Below are 20,702 nucleotides of genomic sequence, written 5' to 3'. Positions count from 1 at the left end.
AACAGGGCAGTTGAGAACGCCCATCTTCCGATTTAAAGATGGGCGTCTTTCTCTTTTAATTGTTTTCCAGCCCAGACCTGTCAAACAAGTGCGGGAGATAATTTCGCTGCTTAAATTTGCATGCATTATCTCTGATCATAGGTCTAATAGCGCCCCGCACTGTTCCAGCGCTGTTTTAGAGCGCTGTTTGGAACAGCGTGGGGCTTTTGATCATCTGCCTGTAATTTTGGTGGCTCTGTAGATGATTAGGAAGCTTTTGTCACGGGGACTGGATGTTGGATTAAGCCTGGGTCTTGTAAGAAACAGAAGTCAAGGAGGCCTGGAATGACCTCCCAGCAGAGGTGTTGGTGGTCAACCCTGTAATGGAATTTAAACATGCTTGGAACATGAACAGAAGAGAGTGGAAGCAACAGGATGCAGAGACTGGGCAGGGGCCTGGGAGTTTTCAGAAGATGCCAATTTACCACACTGCAGCTTCATCGCATGCCCCCTTGTTCTAGTATTTTTGGAAAGCGTAAGCAGACGCTCCACATCAACCCGTTCCATTCCACTCATTATCTTATAGACCTCTATCATATCTCTCCTCAGCCGCCTTTTCTCCAAGCTGAAGAGCCCCAGCCTCTTCAGCCTATCCTGATAGGGAAGTCGTCCCATCCCTTGTATCATCTTTGTCGCCCTTCTCTGCACCTTTTCCAATTCCACTATGTCTTTTTTAAGGTTCCTGATGAAGTATGTGCCAGATCAGGGCTCTGTAGACCCTCAATTTGCCTGCTCTAGATAAGTGGATTTAAATTTGTTGTTTCTACGGACTGTGCCATTAAGCCTGTTTGTATGATCAACATTCTCCTTAATACACCGCACATTCTGATTTTTGGATTGTTTACTACTGCTCACTAAAAAACTGAAAAGACTTTACTGCACTTTTCTAGCATATGTTTTGTGTTGATAAGTTAGTGTATGTATGTATGTAGGGGGGGTTATATGAGGTGTACAGAACATTGAAATGAGAGCTGAAAAGCAGGGGCAATTTTAATTAATCTTGCTCTTTTGACCACTGTTTGTCATGGGCGGCTCTTTGACTGATACATCCCCACTTTTCACAAATCCATTAAATATAAATAGATGAAATAGTTATATATTCTAGGTGAGCAGTATGTTACATTTTTTCTGAGTGAGTTGTGTGCTGGTATTTATACCAGGTTTCAGCTGGTGCACTTTATAGAGTCCCCTAATCCCATTCCAGCCAGTCGAAACCCCCACCTGCCTCTTCCGGTCAACCCCAAGCATGCTGTTCCCAACCCATGTTCCAGAGGCTTGTTGCTGACACAACCTACTACTACTACTACTAACAGCATTTATATAGCGCTACCAGACGCACGCAGCGCTGTACACTTGACATAGAGAGAAAGACAGTCCCTGCTCAAAGAGCTTACAATCTAGGTAAAACAGACAGACAAGACATTACGGGCAAGGGAATTACGGGGTAAAGAGGAACAGCGGAGGAGGAGAGCAAATGAGTAGCGGTTAGGAGCCAAAGGCAGTAGTGAAAAAGTGAGCTGTCAGCATAGATTTACAAACAGGTAGAGATGGAGCTAGACCTATGGGCTCGGGAAGACGGTTCCAGGCATAAGGTGCCGCAAGATAAAAGGAACGAAGTGTGGAGTTAGCGGTGGAGAAGGGGGACGACAAGAGAGATTTGTTCAGAGAGTCACTGTTTTGTTTTCTTCCAGCATCATGCAGCCCCCTCTGTATTTGAGCCATACGGTGCCCAGACTCAGAGCCGCTGAGAGACAAAGCTGGGCCTGGGGCAAAAAAATCTTCAGGGCCCCACCGCCCCCCCCCTTCCGCAGCAGTGAACGAGAGAGAGTGCTCTTCCAGCCGTAGCTCCTTCTTCTTGCTGTGTCCCCGCCTCCTGTGAAGTAACTTCCTGTTTCGGCATAGGCAGGACGTGGCAGGATGAAGGACCTGTGTCTGGCAGAGCAGTCTCTTTTGATTGCCGGCACCGGGCCCGGGGAATCTTGCCCCCCTCCCCCTTGGCGGCCCTGCCAGACCCCTATATTGCAGTTAGAAAACAGAATTGCTGTAGTGGAGATGGTGCTGGTAGCATATGGAAGGAGTGTGTGTATAGGGGAAAAAAAGAATCAGAGAGGCACACGTAGGGTTAATGAGGGCTGGCTGTGGTACCTTAGAATGAAGTGCCGTGCCATACATGGCTAAGGCCTAAGTCACCCCTGTTTATGAAAAAGAGAACTGGAACCAGGAATCGTAAAGTAGCCAAGGGACGAGAAGTGCAAACATTTTACACTGCTTCATTAACTGATTATTGCTTATGTCCGCACTAATTACGTGAAGGAACTTCAGTTTTCATGTTCTTTCGGTCTCTGCTGACACTGCACGGTGTTTGGGACAGAACTCGGGCTATTTCTCATCTAGAAACACATTCTACTGCAGCGCTGGCTGCCAGCATTTCAAACACAGACATCTCTTTTGAATATAAGGTCAGCTTTTCAGCAGTAATAGCTTCAGTTCTGGTATGTGTACATCAGGGTGTAGCGTGAACTGTGGTAGAATCAGCCTCCTCCTACAGCTGAGACACCAGGGCTGAAGGGACAGAAAAGCCGGATGACAATGGATGCTATGGTGGCAGAAAGGGTGAGGACGCCCACTGAGAAGAAGTGAAACCTGTGGGAGCAGGCTGGTGGGAGATGGTTGCAGCGCGGTGAGTCAGACGCTCCAGTGGCAGCATAACTCCTGGGTTTCATCTCATGCGGAACATTTGAAGTGGCTTTTAAAGGGCTGCAATACCACAAGCTAATCTGGAAACTTTTCTTACATTTTTGACATGGATTTATTTAACTCCCTCAGTGTCTGATGAAAGCTTTGTTGATTTCCTTTGTGAGTGTATATCTCTACAAGTAGTTTTGAAAATAAATTACTTATACACACACACACAAATGAATTAAAAAGAGACACACAGAGCAGCCTGTACACAGTTTGGAATTGTAGGTGTTTATTTTTTTTTTGTAGGAAATTAGGTGCTTTTCCCAGGTTAAAAATGAGGGTTTATAGGTATATTTATGTTTGAAAGAAGTTTTTCTAATACCTTTATAGATGGATTCCCCTTGGACCAGTCCCCCTCCTCCTAGCCCTTTGCATCAGTTTCCCCCTCCCCACTTGCAACAGGGTTGGAAGCTTCTGCTTTTACTCTTTCCACTCTCTGCTGTTTTGAAACAAAGAAGGGCCCTATTCTTCAGTCTAGGTTCTGGTGAAGGAGCGGGATCAGGAGTACAAACTTCTGCCACGGCCAAGGGTCTCTACCGCAGTGGAATCATCAGAGCGCCAAGGAACGGGTGACTTTTTAGGGTTATAACTGAAAATCTAAAGCTCTGTTTATTTCAAAATTTTGTTACCCCGTTTAACACGAAGCAGCTTACAATAAAAATGCAAAATTCAAAAACACACAAAAAAACAACATAGAAACCGAGAAACAGGAAAGCTTGAATCGGGGATCCCTTAACTTACTAGGTACAATCATTTAAACATTAGGAAAAGCCTGTAAAAATAAGTGGGTTTTACTGAAATAAGTTTGCAAGGTCAGAAAACATCTTAATTATTAAATAAAATTAAATTTATGTACATACAATGATGTAAATGTGTCATATAACTTTCTAGCTATTGGTGCAGAGTATTTGGGGTACACCCCTTCCCTTTCAGCTAACAGGTTCACAGGCTCAAGAGAACAGCTTTTTTTCCCCATGTCACAGGTGGTCTCACCTATCCTTTCTGCCAGACTCTCATGACTTTAAACCATGGCTGGTAAAGGTATAAAACTCTATAGGTGTCCAGTAAGTGGTATTTGCTGGTAGCTCAATCATTTCCTAGGCAGGTGGGAGAAGGAAAGGAAAGATCTTTTTCATTATGGCTGAAGGCGCTGGAGAGGTTCAGGTTTGTTTGTAGATAAAACTATACAAAACATGAACCTCCTGTAAATGTGGGAAAATGTGCTTAAATGAAGAGGTCGGAGCTCCACGTTGTGTCTGCCTCATTGGCCAGCTTTGTCCTGAAGTTTTGAATGCATTAAACATTAACACTATGTTGGGTCATAGGAAAATATAAATTTGTAAGCCCCACCCCCTTCACGTTCCCTGCCTCTAGATTTCAGTTAGGGACTTCCTACCATATTTCACCTCTCCTAAAGTTATCAGGGAAAAGTGCAGAGGCAGTAATGGTCTCGGCAGGCATATGCTGCAAAGGGAGAGCTGCCAAGTTACCCAGTCTGAAAAAGGAATATTTTAGGCCAGTCTAGCATTCATGACAACTGTATCCTGATGCATTATGGAACCTGCAGTATTGATTTGATTTCAATAGGGAGAATCAGGGACAACAAATAGCACAGTGACATGGGGTGTAAGTTCTGAACAGGACTGGCCAAAAAGTCTCCCTGCTAAACTGGGTAACTTGGCCGCTTTGCAGCAGCAGGTTGAGCAAGAAAAAATTTTTTTTTGTTACATTTGTACCCCGCGCTTTCCCACTCATGGCAGGCTCAATGTGGCTTACATGGGACAATGGAGGGTTAAGTGACTTGCCCAGAGTCACAAAGAGCTGCCTGTGCCTGAAGTAGGAATCGAACTCAGTTCCTCAGTTCCCCAGGACCAAAGTCCACCACCCTAACCACTAGGCCACTCCTCCACTGTTGCTGCTATTTGAGATTCTACATGGAGTGTTGCTACATTCCATGTAGAAGTCGACCCTTGCAGATCACCAATGTGGCCGTGCAGGCTTCTGCTTCTGTGAGTCTGACGTCCTGCACGTATGTGCAGGACGTCAGACTCACAGAAACAGAAGCCTGTGCAGCCTTCTACATGGAATGTTGCTAGTGGAGTAGCAACATTCCCTGTAGAATCTCCAATAGTAGCAACATTCCATGTAGAATCTCCAATAGTATCTATTTTATTTTTGTTACATTTGTACCCTGCGCTTTCCCACTCATGGCAGGCTCAATGCGGCAATGGAGGGTTAAGTGAGTTGCCCAGAGTCTCACTAGCAACATTTCATGTAGAAGTCGGCCCTTGCAGATCACCAATGTGGCCGCGCAGGCTTCTGCTTCTGTGAGTCAGACTCACAGAAACAGAAGCCTGCGCAGCCTTCTACATGGAATGTTGCTAGTGGAATAGCAACATTCCATGTAGAATCTACAATAGTATCTATTTTATTTTTGTTACATTTGTACCCTGCGCTTTCCCACTCATGGCAGGCTCAATGCGGCTTACATGGGGCAATGGAGGGTTAAGTGACTTACCCAGAGTCACAAGGAGCTGCCTGTGCCTGAAGTGGGAATCAAACTCAGTTCCTCAGGACCAAAGTCCACCACTCCACTTCTTCCTCCACTGGTCCTGGAACAAACCAAGATGCCAAAGGTAGACTGCCACAAAGAGGGAGATTACAGGTCAGTGGTGTAGCTTCAGGAGGGTCTTGGGGGCCTAATCCCTCCTCCCACTTTGGGTTCAGACCCCCTCCAAAATGGAAGTATCCACTGAATAGCTGGAGGGATTGGCCAAGTCAGCCCACCAGCCCAAAGATCTGCAGTTCGCACCTCCCTCCTGAAGTTGGCAGCATACTTCCAGCCAGTGACACTCCCTGAACATGAACAGGCATACAGCAAGTGGACCACAACCTCTTCACTCAAAACGTATCCCATACAGCTGAGGTACTTATCTGAAGATCCCAAAGACCGACAGTCGAGAACATGATTTTGTCTTTTCCCAGGTTGAAAACATTATGATAGAAAGGCTTTTTCTTTTCCTGGCTCCAGACCTCGAAGCCCTTGAGGTTACCCTTGTGGCTGTCCATCTAATGAAAATAAGCTTCTAACGTAGACTAATTGGTTAATAGTGTGCTAAAGTGGATATACACACACAGTAATCAGGGGTCTCAGTTTTGTACTAGCTGAGTAGAGGAGTGTGGTAGCCGTGTTAGTCCACTCTTAAGGTTATCAATAGAAATGTGGTATATATCATTCAGTGTAAAAAATGTAACGAAGGATGCTATATTGGAGAAACAGGCCAGATGCTTAAGACAAGATTCAATTTACATAGACATCACATGAACAATACTGGTGTCAGTAGGGCTCCCACCCCTGTTGGTCAGCATTTTACAGGACCAGGACACTGTACCAGTGACTTCACAGTGAGAATCCTGAAAGGTAACTTTAAAACCATACAAGAACGTAAGACCTTTGAAGTCAGAATGATTGAATATTTTAACACCCAACAGAAAGGACTTAACAAGGATCTGGGGTTCCTAGCCCATTATAAACCATAAAGCTGTATGTCTCTGTTGATCACCCCACCCCTCACCTATCCACACCCATCCTGTTAGAATATCAATGATATGCTTTGATGTCCCCATGCATACCTCCTACCCACCCCCATCCTCCCACCCTGTCAGACTGTCATAGTAATGCTTGAATGTTTTCACTTATATACACTGTCAGCTAGCACATTTGCTTATTTCCGATCTGAGGAAGAAGGGCAACCTTCGAAAGCTAATCAAGAAATGTATTAAGTTATGTCCAATAAAAAAGGTATCATCTTATTTTCTTTTCCAAGGTTTATTTGGTTTGATTTCTATAGATTCTACATGGAATGTTGCTATTCCACTAGAAGTCGGCCCTTCCAGATCACCAATGTGGCCGCGCAGGCTTCTGCTTCTGTGAGTCTGACGTCCTGCACGTACGTGCAGGACGTCAGACTCACAGAAACAGAAGCCTGCGCAGCCTTCTACATGGAATGTTGCTAGTGGAATAGCAACATTCCATGTAGAATCTCAAATAGTAGCAACATTCCATGTAGAACCTCCAATAGTAGCAACAGAATCTCAATAGTAGCAACATTCCACGTAGAATCTCAATAGTAGCAACATTCCACGTAGAATCTCCAATAGTAGCAACATTCCATGTAGAATCTCCAATAGTATCTATTTTACTGTCATAGTAATGCTTGAATGTTTTCACTTATATACACTGTCAGCTAGCACATTTGCTTATTTCCGATCTGAGGAAGAAGGGCTACCTTCAAAAGCTAATCAAGAAATGTATTAAGTTATGTCCAATAAAAAAGGTCTCATCTTATTTTCTTTTCCATGTTTTCTTTTGTTTGATTTCTATAGATTCTACATGGAATGTTGCTATTCCACTAGCAACATTCCATGTAGAAGTTGGCCCTTGTAGATCACCAATGTGGCCGCGCAGGCTTCTGCTTCTGTGAGTCTGACGTCCTGCACGTACGTGCAGGACGTCAGACTCACAGAAACAGAAGCCTGCGCAGCCTTCTACATGGAATGTTGCTAGTGGAATAGCAACATTCCATGTAGAATCTCCAATAGTAGCAACATTCCATGTAGAATCTCCAATGGTATCTATTTTACTGTCATAGTAATGCTTGAATGTTTTCACTTATATACACTGTCAGCTAGCACATTTGCTTATTTCCGATCTGAGGAAGAAGGGCAACCTTCGAAAGCTAATCAAGAAATGTATTAAGTTATGTCCAATAAAAAAGGTCTCATCTTATTTTCTTTTCCAAGGTTTATTTGGTTTGATTTCTATAGATTCTACATGGAATGTTGCTATTCCACTAGAAGTCGGCCCTTCCAGATCACCAATGTGGCCGCGCAGGCTTCTGCTTCTGTGAGTCTGACGTCCTGCACGTACGTGCAGGACGTCAGACTCACAGAAACAGAAGCCTGCGCAGCCTTCTACATGGAATGTTGCTAGTGGAATAGCAACATTCCATGTAGAATCTCAAATAGTAGCAACATTCCATGTAGAACCTCCAATAGTAGCAACAGAATCTCAATAGTAGCAACATTCCACGTAGAATCTCCAATAGTAGCAACATTCTATGTAGAATCTCCAATAGTATCTATTTTACTGTCATAGTAATGCTTGAATGTTTTCACTTATATACACTGTCAGCTAGCACATTTGCTTATTTCCCATCTGAGGAAGAAGGGCAACCTTCGAAAGCTAATCAAGAAATGTATTAAGTTATGTCCAATAAAAAAGGTATCATCTTATTTTCTTTTCCATGTTTTATTTTGTTTGATTTCTATAGATTCTACATGGAATGTTGCTATTCCACTAGCAACATTCCATGTAGAAGTCGGCCCTTGTAGATCACCAATGTGGCCGCGCAGGCTTCTGCTTCTGTGAGTCTGACGTCCTGCACGTACGTGCAGGACGTCAGACTCACAGAAACAGAAGCCTGCGCAGGAATGTTGCTAGTGGAATAGCAACATTCCACGTAGAATCTCCAATAGTAGCAACATTCCATGTAGAATCTCCAATAGTATCTATTTTACTGTCATAGTAATGCTTGAATGTTTTCACTTATATACACTGTCAGCTAGCACATTTGCTTATTTCCCATCTGAGGAAGAAGGGCAACCTTCGAAAGCTAATCAAGAAATGTATTAAGTTATGTCCAATAAAAAAGGTATCATCTTATTTTCTTTTCCATGTTTTATTTTGTTTGATTTCTATAGATTCTACATGGAATGTTGCTATTCCACTAGCAACATTCCATGTAGAAGTCGGCCCTTGTAGATCACCAATGTGGCCGCGCAGGCTTCTGCTTCTGTGAGTCTGACGTCCTGCACGTACGTGCAGGACGTCAGACTCACAGAAACAGAAGCCTGCGCAGGAATGTTGCTAGTGGAATAGCAACATTCCATGTAGAATCTCCAATAGTAGCAACATTCTATGTAGAATCTCCAATAGTATCTATTTTACTGTCATAGTAATGCTTGAAGGTTTTCACTTATATACACTGTCAGCTAGCACATTTGCTTATTTCCGATCTGAGGAAGAAGGGCAACCTTCGAAAGCTAATCAAGAAATGTATTAAGTTATGTCCAATAAAAAAGGTATCATCTTATTTTCTTTTCCAGGTTTTATTTTGTTTGAGTACTAGCTGAGGAAACTCCTATGATTTTCTAGACCTGTGGAAAACTCAATCTGTCTTACGCATTGTTCAGAAAATACTTCTCCCCCATTTTGCACTTAAGGAAAAAAAATCTTTATGGGTCTTTATTCAAGTAGTAAAAGCACTATTAGTCACATGTCAATATTAACACTTCCTTCAAGAAAGAAGGAGGGGTAACTTTTTACTGCTTAGAAAACACCCACAGGTGCCTTAATCCTTAAAAAGCCAGAAGGGACAGAGAGAGGCCGAGAAAGTAAGGATGAAGCAAGAGAAGCAGTTGCTCTTTAGAAGGACCCAGCTGAATGGGTTTCAGGGTGTTGATTACCCACACTAAAAGGGTGTTGCGATAAGCAGTTGCAGGAAGGGGTGGGGGAGGGCCTATCATATTCCCACGGCCATACGAAATGCCTCAGCATGTTTTGATTGTTCAGTATGCAAGAGCTGACGTGGCTTGGCTAAAACTCAATAGGGTGACTCAATCTTGAAAACACAACGTTTCTCTTTTACTAATCAAGGTCTGAACTTGTGTAACCTCCACAGGAACACAGCAGTGGCATTGTCACGGAAAGATTCTACTAACTGGATCCGATGGCCCCCCACCCCCTTTTTTTTTTTTTTTGGGGATGTGGGTGGCAGAAAGCCCAGAATTCTGCAGTCAGAGCATGAACAGGATAGACTTTCTGTTCGTCAAAAGCTTGGTTCCATCATAGAAAAAAAAAACAAACAAACCCTCCATCAGCAGGACAGGAAGGACTTTGGAAAACCAGTTCCACTGACTCACGTGCAGAACCGCTCTGGAAAGACAGGTTGATGCCACAAAAACTTTAGTCCACTGGAAAGGATAGGGAGACAAATCAAACACATAAATGGCAAGTGACCGACTCACTTGCAAATGCGCAGTACAGACTTCCCTCTCTGTCCCGCCCCCGCGTCAAGACGTGATGACGGAACAGAGAGGGAAACTGCGCTGAGGAGGGAACCGCCGAGGTCGCTACCGCTCCCCCCCCACCCCGGGTCGCCGCCAGACCCCCCTTCACCCGGGCTCTCTCTTCTCCATTGAACTTACAGCGCCGAAACCGAAGCAGGCAGATCAGCTCCCGTCGGCCTTCCTTCCCTGCCTGTGTCCCACCCTTGCCGACGTTACGTCGCACGAGGGCGGGACACAGGCAGGGAAGGAAGGCTGACGGGAAGTGATCTGCCTGCTGCGGTTTTGGCGGTGTAAGTTCAATGGACAAGAGAGGGCCCAGCCTGGGTGGAGGGTGGGGGGGGCGGCGGCGACCTCGGGGGGGGGGGAGGGGGCCTTGGAGCTGGGAGGGAAGCAGGGAGGATGCTGGACATGGGAGGTCAGAAGGAGGGGGGCCTTGGAGCTGGCAGGGAAGGAGGGAGGGAGTTACACATCAAAATACTCGCCCATTTTAATGGGCTTAACGGCTAGTTGCATAAAAAATCATGTGATCTACAAGTGGGAAAAATACTGAAAGTAAAACCGATGGTATATACTGCACTGATCACCTAAAATTATAGTGATTGCCAGGAGCATACTCTGCACCTGTATCATTTACTCAGGTTCTTTGGACATAAAATCATTTGAAACTATTTGAACGCAGACATAAAGCTGAAGATGCTATTATTGCAAGACGCTTGAGCAAGGCCTACGATCAGAACATGGACAGTGGTAGCTGGATCTCATGTGGTTTTATATTGCACAAGAACACCACCTCCAGAACCACTTAAATCATAGCGCAATAAAGTGATACTTGTCAAAATACTATGAAATCATAGAGTACCTTTGGCTGCAGTTCAGTCTGGCTCCTAAGCTCTTGTAATTGTCACAGAGGGAGGCAGCAGTAGGTTGGCTTAGGCCATTAAACCATTTGCCTTGTTTGATGTGATAATTTAGAGCTGTGAGTCATCCCAAACAGCAATTTCTCTGCAATTACTTTTACTGGGTAAAAATGACTCTTTTTCAAGATCTGGAGCAAAAAAAAAAAAAAAATCCCTTCCAATTTTTAATATATTTCCACTCTTGGAAATAAAATGCATAAGAGGTTCTTGAGAAGGATTTAATTTTCAAGTAGTTGACTACAAAGGTGCTCTACTTTAAAAAGAAGAGACACCAAAGCTTTGCACTGGTGTTTATACACCAAGTTTTCAATCCAGACTTCTGGCCATAGCCAGCCATTAGGTTTTTAAATGTCCAAAATGAAGATGCGATAGGACTCTATGTGCAATACATCCACTATATGTAAATCTCATACATCTGACTGGCTGGATGTGTCCCAAGTACAAGGTTGAGAATCTCTACCCTAAAATGATAAGTCACAGTAGGACCCATGTAATCTACATCAATTAGCTTAGGAAAAAGAAGGGCAGATCAACGCTAATGCCAAAAAGGCCCAAGAACTTCTGCCAGAAATGGACCAAATAATTTTTATTAGAGTGGGACAACAGGAGAAACACAAATATCTTGAACACATTATACAAGTAAACATCTAATACAGCATTGCTTCTAGCTCCAAACACGAAACGTTTTGCCACTCAAAACGATAATACAATGAAAAGCCCATCCAACCCAGAAGATCAGAGTCTTCACTGGCAGCTCACAATCCAGTTGAGAAGCCTGCTTCTAGCTCGTGCAGGAAGCGTAGACCAAAAAGGCTCCTAGATTTATTGAAACTTCTGGCCCTCGGGAGAAGTGAAGTCTTGCACCTCCCAATCTTTCCCAAGTGCAACTGGTAAATCATCTGAGTGCACCAAACTCAGAGATACTGGAAAACCAAGCCATTAGAATCGCTTTTTTAGCCAGCAGTACCGCCCAATGTAGAAAACCTTTCAGGCCACAGGGTACAGGATGCTCAAGGTGATATTTGCTAAAGAGCAGTTGTGAATCCATAAGCAATTTACATAACCACAAAGCAGAAATCTGGTCAAGTAGCTGGCTTCCAAAATAAAGATGGTGTAGGGCACGTCCAGAACAAGTGGCTCAGGGAAGACCTCACAGCTGAACATTTAGGGCAAGAATCTGTGGAAGCAAAGCCAGAAAGGCAAGCCCTCCTAGGAGAAACATACAGTTGCAAAGCAAATTTATATCAAAAGTTCCTAATGCAATACATGCCCAGTAGTTTTCCAGATGCCCAGGAGAAAGTCCTGCAGTACATACTTTTTTTTTTCTTTTTTAATATTTCAGTTTTCCAGTGGCATTCAACCAAGATGTGGGATGACTGCAGTCATCTGTCACAGCAAAAGGTAAAGTAAGGACACAGTGAAAGCCAGACTGTGCTTGAGTCAAGTAATAATACTTAAATGTGGTTTGGTATTGAGTTTCTGTAGCTAGCCAGGTTATTGCCTTGGAGTATTCATTCTGTAAAGAGATTGTGCAGTTTTGGAGCTATATTTTAGTTCCGCTCAGGCCCACACCATTTCTGCACTTCCTGTTCCACTCAGATTCCAGAAAGCCAAGCTTCACCCCCACAGTTGGCTCGCACCACCCCTCCGCAGCTGTTTCCCAGCCTAAACATTTTTTTTTTTTAAAACACAGGCGTAGGAGGCAACAAAGATAGAATTTCAGATCTTCCAAATTTATTCCTTCCTCCCTCAACAAACTATCAGGCTTTCAAGATGTTTGCCTGCTAATGATTTTTCCTCTCGCAAACAGTTGTACAAACTACTATCATGGTAACCTTCAATGATGCAAATGCATCTTTCATAAAATATACAGGCTACCCCATTTTAGATAGGGCGTAGACGTAGGACTTGAGAGGTGCAGGTCAGTGCATTCACCACTATTTTAGAACAGAATCTGCCAACATAGAGAATGTTCTGAAATCTAGGAAAAAAAATGGATGTTTAGGCAGTGGGTAATGCAGCATAAACATCCCTTTTAGAATATTATCGATGGGTTCAAACCCAGTAGAGAACCTGTTAAACTTTCAGACCGTAGAACAGCGGTTCCCAAACCTGGTCCTGGAGGCACCCCAGCCAGTCAGGTTTTCAGGATATCCACAATGAATATTCATGAGATAGATTTGCTTGCTTACAGTGGATGCAAATCCCTCTCATGAATATTCAATGGAAACCACTGCCACAGAAACATAACCAGGTGAAACATAAACCAGGTATCCTGACCAGTTTGACATGAAGGGGTGACAAAAAACACTGGCAGATTAAGACGGCAATTCCCCCTAATCCCTCCAGTGGAGGTGCTGCTCAAGAGTTCTTGTTTACCAAATTCTAAACATAATTGGTAGCAGATGTAACTTGCACCATCAATTTTTTTTTAAGACCAACATTTAGTCCCCCTCTGAAGTGGGGAATAAACGTGAACTTGCCATACCCAAAATAAGCCCTCTGCACACACTTGGGTTTGATAAATGTAAAATGGGAACTTAGACATTTCTACAACACAAGCCTGTTTTTGAACGTATCAAATGTGAATAGGAGTTGGAAAAGGAGGGCCTTAATATAGCATTACCAGCAGACACTTTTGTAATAATTGAGAAACAGACCTGTACCTCAGAAGACCCTGGTTTACTCCAGAAGTTGGCTTATGCTGGGCTACAGCCAGACAGCATGTACAACCCCAGAGAAGGCAAGATACCTGTTAGCTGAACTGTGAAACTGGGTTCCACATCCAACAGCAGTCGGTGGTTCCCAAGCAAAACCTACCATTGCAATGGAAAGTTATTAAACAGAGCGGCAATAATATCAGTATCCAAAAATAACAGCTTATGAAATCACTGTCCAGTAGATGCTGGTTACTGTTCAGCTGGACCAAAATGACAATAAAAAGTCATTTAGGAAATCCTTTTCTAATCTTCTGAAATTAGAAAAGTCAAAGAACTATTCAGTTTTTGAAGCTTCTGCTTCCTGGCTACTTCTGACATTCAAGACATCAGGAAGCATGTATTGGGGTGATGTTAATTAAGGATGCCTAGGTGCACAGCAGGGAGGAAAGTCAAACAGGAAGATGGCGACAGCGCCTCTTGTATAAGTTCCTGGCAAAAGCTCATTTGGACCATTACGTACAGCTCTGGAAACTGCACCTTCAAAAGGGACGGAGCTGGTCTTTGTTGAGGGTTACTAAAGCGGCCAGTGGTCTTTGCCATAAGCATATGGAGACAGAGATCTAACCATGTATATCAGAGGAAAGATGGGACAGGGAGATATAAATGGACAGGAGGCAGGCCTCTTTCGAGGAGGTTCTGGGATGAAGACTGAAGGGAGTGAACTCAAAAGCATTTAAAAGAAAAAGGTAAATATGTGAATGGCCTCTCAGTGGAGGCGATGCAGAAAAGGACACTATCTGAATTCAAGGCAGCTCTGGACATGCATGAAGATTCAAGGGAGAGCTGAGAAGCTGCTGTATATGGGCAGACTATAGGCTGTACAGTTTATTTCTATGACACATGAATAACTACAGTCTCAAAGACCTTTAAAGCAGGAAGTTATAAAACTGTACACTGAATGCCCTAAGGACATGGAATACAAGGCTGTGGCAAAAACAAGATGGTAAGTAAACATACTTTGACAGAGCACATTTGTCTTTTTTAAGAAAAAGATATTTATTTGCAAACTCAACCTACAATAGGAAAAAAAAACAATACATGAAGCATGTTAAAAGACATGTTATCCTCCTCCATCACTCATTTGTGAGAATCACTTAGGGCCAGATGTATCCAACCTCCCCCATGCCCAAGCAAAATGAGGAACATCTTAGCACACCCTTACCCTAAAGCACTCCGTTTCCTTTAGTTTTTCTACATATTCCAGTTGTAGTCATTTGTTGAAGCTTCTTAAAAGTATTGGTAGCCTTTACTTCACCCTGCAGGTGGCGGCTCTTGGCACACAGAATACATTTTCTATGAAAACTGCAATCAGATAAACGTTTCCAGGAAAAGGTCATCTGCCCTAGAGATTTCACTTATACTTCCGGGTACTAAACTCCTTTCTTCCTTTTCCTTCACTGCCAAAGTTGCGCACCCTGTGGATTTTTTGCAGCTGATGCTCGATTGTTGAGACAATGTCCACCTCATCAGGTATGTGGACATATCTGACGTTCCTGCCAGTCACAAACAGATCATCCAGCTGGGAGACCCGACCCTTCCTGTCTGTGTATGTCACTTCGGCCAGGCGAATGTTCATAAATGCATCTACGTTCAGGATTCGACCCTTCGCAGTGCTTTCATCCCGGAGGTCAATGCTGGTAACGTACCCATGGATCCCCTGGAGTAGTATGATCAAGCTGTTCTCAGCGATAGTGCGTTCTTTGATGGAATGGCTGATCTCCATTTCACAATATTACCTTGTTGCATCACAGAAACTGTAAACAAAGATAGTAGTTGAAAATATTGCAGTAAAGCAAACGTTTGGGGCAAGGGAATCATTTACTGTTACTGTGCTGCTAGTAAATGCACCGTTTATTTATTTATTGCATTTGTATCCCACATTTTCCCACCTTTTTGCGGGTTCAGTGTGGCTTACAATATGATATAAACGATGGAAATACAATTTGTTACAACTTGGTCATGGATTACATTGTGTAGAGTTAAGCGAGACAGTCGAAGTAGCGTTAAGGAATATAACAATGGAACACAGACATTGAAACATTGGAAGGGGACAATGGGAGGCTTAAAGGGCAATATTAAGGCATGAAGACATATGGTATACATATTTCTCTGAGTGGAGGTATGAGTGATGTGAGATTACAGGGATAAGATTGTAGAATTGGATGTATGATGCATTAGTGAACAGTGAGTATGGACTTTATGTGTTTTGGCTCTTTCCGTATATTTTTTTCAGAAAGATGGGTCTTCAATAATTTGCGGAAGGAAGCTTGTTCGTGGATCGTTCTTAAGTTGCGCGGCAGTGTATTCCAAAACTGCGTGCTTATGTGAGAGAAGGTTGACGCGTGTAGCGTCTTACTACTACTATTTAGCATTTCTATAGCGCTACAAAGCATTTCAGGCTAGAGGTATATCAAGCTGGAGTAAATGAATAAATGTAATTACTAAAATAATAAAAAAACATTTTTAGTGGCATACAGTTTGACAGTCACATGCAATGTTATCATTAAGATATAGAATCAGATTCTTAAAAAGCTAGAAACTTCAGTTTCCCCGTTATACTTTGTATGCCTTTTTTAAACAGTATTTGAAGTACAAAATATGTGTCTTATTATGATCACCTCCCCCTCACGCCATTAAGTAGAAAGGAGTGCATATTGTCATATTGATTACTTTTTACCATATTTTACAGGTCTGAACTTTTTTTCCCCATTTTGTAGCTACGGCAGACCTAGGAGTGCATTTTTGCTTGAAGCATTAGCTCCCTCTAGTGATTATTTCAACACAGTTACCATCTCTGACTACATAGTTTTTACCTTTAGATTGTAAGCTCTCTTGAGCAGGGACTGTCCTTCCCCATGTTTAAACTTGTACAGCGCTGCGTAACCCTGGCAGCGCTATAGAAATGCTAAGTAGTAGTAGTATCTCCATACCACAATGGCAAACTTTCAGAAGCCATGTTGCTCTGTGGCATTCTACAGACTAACTTGAGGTATGAACTTTCGAAGACACACATCATCTTAAATGCACTCTTGTCCTTAAAAGCTTATGTCTTAGATTGGTTAGCTCTCTAAAAGGTGCCACCAGCCTCTTTGTCAAATACCAACTAACAGCACTGCATTTATTTTAACCTCCTCTGACACAAACCACCACGCCTGCTCCATTCACCTCAGTCATACTGCAATCATCCAAACCCTTCCCAGTTGTAGCCCCACCACCACTCACACTCCCTTGAATACCTCTCCCCTGCCCTCCCACCCCCCTCCCCCAGTCCCTTCCCCCCTACCCCTCTACCCCATCCCCTTGGTAACCCCTTAACCTTGAAAGGTTATCCACCGTCGAGGTAAGTTCACATGTATGCAGAGACCCCCGCTCCCCCTCATCCCCAACCACCTTCTGTAGCTCAGAATTGCATATTTATCAAACCTCCACTGTATAAAGTCCCAAAAGTTCCAACAAGTCACAGTCTTGAGCATAACACATTTCCACCTCCTACCACCCCACTGTTAAGGGCCACCAGAGTCAAATCAGGTTGTGGAGCTGGATTCCTTCCCCACGCAGTTGAGAAACTGTAAGGCAGCCTGCACATTTTCGAAGGAAGACCATTTTCCACCATGGAGAATTTTCAGGACAGCTGGATGAAGTAGCTTAAATCTCATTCTCTTCTCCACCAGCGTGGTACAAATCGGGTGGAATTTTCTCCTTTTTTCCTGAACATTGGTAGAATAGTCCTGGAATATACGAATCTGAGCACCAGAATAGGTCAGAGAGTCCCTTTTCACCCGGTATCCTTGTAGGACTTCTTCTTTATGTATATAGTTAGTTGTGCAATTTGATAATTACCACCCTCGGTTGCAAATTATTCTCTCGCAGTCTGCCAATTCTGTGAGCCCTCTCTATACAGAGGGGCCCTTTGCTATCTGAGAGCGCGAACTCCGTGGTAAGCCATTGCTCTAACACCGAGCCCAAATTTTTGTCCAGGATCGCTTCAGGGAGCCCTACAAATCTCAGATTTCTTCTCCGGGCTCTGTTCTCCAATTCGTCTATTTTTTCCTGCTGGTTAGCGAGTTTTTCTTTCAAGCTTGACAGGTCCGGTTCTTGCCGCTGCCACGTGTTTTCCATGTCCGAAATTCTTTTTACCACCTCAGCAGTTCGCCCCTTGATCTCTGCCAGTACTGCCTCAAGCTTTTCAAATTGCACCTCCAGAGATGTAAATTGCGGCTCGAGCACGGTACCCACCGCCAATGCTAGCTGGGTCAGCTGCCTTGCCGAAAATTCAGCTTCCGCTCGTGGTGACGCGGCCGCCATCTTGCCATCCCCGGCAGTCAAACCCCCCCCCCTTCTCCTTTTCCGATTTTGCTCCTTTCTTTGGCGCTCCAGACGGCGTTGGAACGAGGAATTGTTCCATGCAAGTACCCCAGTACTTTCTGAGGTAAGGTCTGTGCAGCGGAGGATCGTTTCGGGCGGTCAGGGTCAAGGCAGTGAGCGGGAACCTTGGAGCAGCTCTAAAGCCCTGCTACTCCTCCTGGTGCATCATGTGATCTCACTGCATTTATTTTAATATACATTTGTTCAAAGTTCTTTATATATGTGCATATATACTAACAATTGGTTCTCATCTACATAAAAGACTGAGTGACTCAGTTACCCATGCTAGGATAAAAGTAAAGACCAACTGGCAAGATTTAAGTTCCATGAATAACCAAGCACAAATCTATGGAAGGTCAGTTTGCCTGAACAATTTGAAAACCATGCATTCTCTCTCCCACCACTTCAAAGATGATTTAAAAAACGAAACAAAACCCCTGTAAGCAGAAATAATTAGCAAAAACACAAAGGGCACTACAGGACTTCTGCTTCAAAATGCTTAATTTAAAGCCTACACCAATTCATATGCTAAAGAACTATACTGAACATTTTTCCCATAGAGAAACCAGGGATATCTGGGTCACTGTTAAAATTATTGCTTGCATGTTTTCTATGGAATGACTTACATTCTTTTGGTCCTTTTTTTGGGGGGGGGGGGAGTGCTTAAGGTACAGAGTTGCACGGGAACAAGGTTTGCGGGAATCCCGCGGGATTCCCACGGGGACGGAAGCGGCTGTGCGGGGATCCCGTGGGGACGGAAGCAATTCCTGTGGGGTTCCCGTGGAAGTGTATGCTGCACTTGCGCCAGCCTCTCACCTACCAAGTACCAAGTTCTTTGAGTGCTGTCTCCTCCTCGCTTTAACAGCTCAGATGTGGAAAGCCTCCATTAAGGAGGTGGTAGAGATACAAATGGTGGCGAAATTCAAAAAGGCATGGGATGAACACAGAGGATCTCTATTTAGAAAATGGAAGTTATAAAAAACCTAACCTTAAATGGCTGCATGTGTGTGGATGTGTTGCATAACACTTACATGGTGACTCTGGCTGTGATGAACTAGGGCCGATACCGGGAGACCTGTACGGTCTCTGTGTCTCATAAATGGCAATCTGGTTTTGGTTGGGCTGGAAAGGGTTTAGACAGCAACTTTAGGGGCTGGAACATGAGGACAGTTCTGGACAGACTTTTACGGTCTGTGTCCCGCAAATGAGAAGATGAATAAGCTGGAGTGGGCTTTGAGGGCAACTCCAGCAGTTGGAACATAAGGATAGGACCAGGCAGACTTCTATGGTCTACGTCCCAGAAACACCACAGAAAGACTGTAATCAAGTATATAATATCACATTCATTGTTGATTTAATCATGAATTAATAATGACTGTGACTATTGGGCAGACTGGATGGACCGATCCGGTTTTTATCTACTGTCATTTACTATTACTCCTCTCTGCTTCCAGGCTGATGCACAGACCTCAGCTCTGACATAAGCATGAGCATCAGATGTCACCTGACCTACTGGCGCGTGCATGTGGTGATCTCTTAGCACACAGTGCCAGTGAATCAGAGAAGTCTTATATGTGCGCACCAGAGTGTTCCAGCTTCCGTTCCTTCCTTGCCTGCAGTGCTGCGGCTCAAACCCAGAGACTGAGAGAGCTGACAGGATTTTTTTTTTTAATGTACCATTAAATTCTTGTGGGTGAGGACAGGTTAAATTCTTGCGGGGACGGGTTAGATTCCCCACGGGGATGAGTTAGATTTCCTACGGGGACGGGTGGGGACGGGTTGGATTTCTGTCCCTGTGCAACTCTCTAGCTTGAGGCTTAACTTTAGCCCATGATCTGGAAAAGGGTACATTTTCAGCTTTCTGATGAACACCTAGGGGTCAATATTCAGCCATCAGCAGCACTGAGTGGAGGAGTGGCCTAGTGGTTAGAGCATAGGTCTTGACCAGCCAGAGGTGGCCGGTTCAAATCGCACTGCTGCTCGTTGCCTCAGGTACAAACTTAGATTGTGAGGCCTTCTGGGACAGGGAACTTTACCCAGTGTACCTGAATACTGAAAAAGGTGTGAGTAAAATCAAATAAATAAATAAAAATTAATCTTGACTATTTAAAGCCAAGACCTATGTGGGCCCTGACTTTGAATATCAGTTAAAACATAAGCCGCTTAAGTTGACATTCAGCACTTAAGCAACCATAGGTTAATGCATAAAAATAGGACAGACTTTTATAAGGTCCCATTTATACAGTAAACCTGGCCCTTTAAGGGCTGAATATCAGCAATTAAGTGGCCAAGTGCTGACTTCACTCTCCAGAATGCCAAAAAAGGAGAAAAAAACCAAAGGGCCAACATCAACTTCAAACCTCCCCCCTTTTCCTTCTTGATAGATAATTGTTTTGGATTGCTGGTGGCCTTATTTTTCTCCATTTGGAGGCAGTTAGCACGCCACATTGAACTGGTTTTGAATTTGGGGATTTTTCCCTTTTTCTAGCATTATTGTACTTTCACACTTTTTTTTTTTAATGTAGTAGTAACAGTGTTAACAGGACAGGGGTGGATTGTTTTATTTCTATTCATTACCTTTAAAAGTGGACTAAACAGGTCTCCCACACCAAGAAAATACAACATTCTACACAGCAGCCACTACTTACCAACTCCTCTCATCCCCCTGGAGTTTTCCATTTGAGCAACTACCGACCTTTAAACAAGTGACCCTCCGATTGGTCTGTTTCCCCTTACTCCGCCTCCGAGCTTAATGATTGGTCTATTTCTTTTCCCCGCCCGCCTACTC

At 43.7% G+C, this 20,702-nt stretch overlaps 1 protein-coding gene across 2 annotated transcripts; it reads right to left on the bottom strand.

Moving 5' to 3' along the window:
• Positions 1–14,533: 14,533 nt before the first annotated feature.
• LOC115480257 (U7 snRNA-associated Sm-like protein LSm10) lies at positions 14,534–20,650 on the bottom strand. Of its 2 annotated transcripts, none has more exons than XM_030218795.1 (2): positions 20,563–20,650; positions 14,534–15,303 (listed from the first exon to the last, which is right to left on the bottom strand). In XM_030218795.1, the coding sequence occupies exon 2, from the start codon at positions 15,270–15,272 to the stop codon at positions 14,901–14,903; it is 372 nt and encodes a 123-aa protein (XP_030074655.1). In that variant the 5' UTR covers positions 15,273–15,303; positions 20,563–20,650; the 3' UTR covers positions 14,534–14,900. The 2 variants fall into 2 exon arrangements, with proteins under 2 accessions (XP_030074655.1, XP_030074656.1); XM_030218796.1 differs by lacking the exon at positions 20,563–20,650 and adding an exon at positions 20,492–20,511.
• Positions 20,651–20,702: the final 52 nt, after the last annotated feature.

This window comes from Microcaecilia unicolor, chromosome 11, assembly GCF_901765095.1.
Source record: "Microcaecilia unicolor chromosome 11, aMicUni1.1, whole genome shotgun sequence".
Lineage (NCBI taxonomy): Eukaryota > Metazoa > Chordata > Amphibia > Gymnophiona > Siphonopidae > Microcaecilia > Microcaecilia unicolor.
Note: the sequence above shows the minus strand (reverse complement) of the source record. Positions and strands in the feature narration are given on the sequence as shown.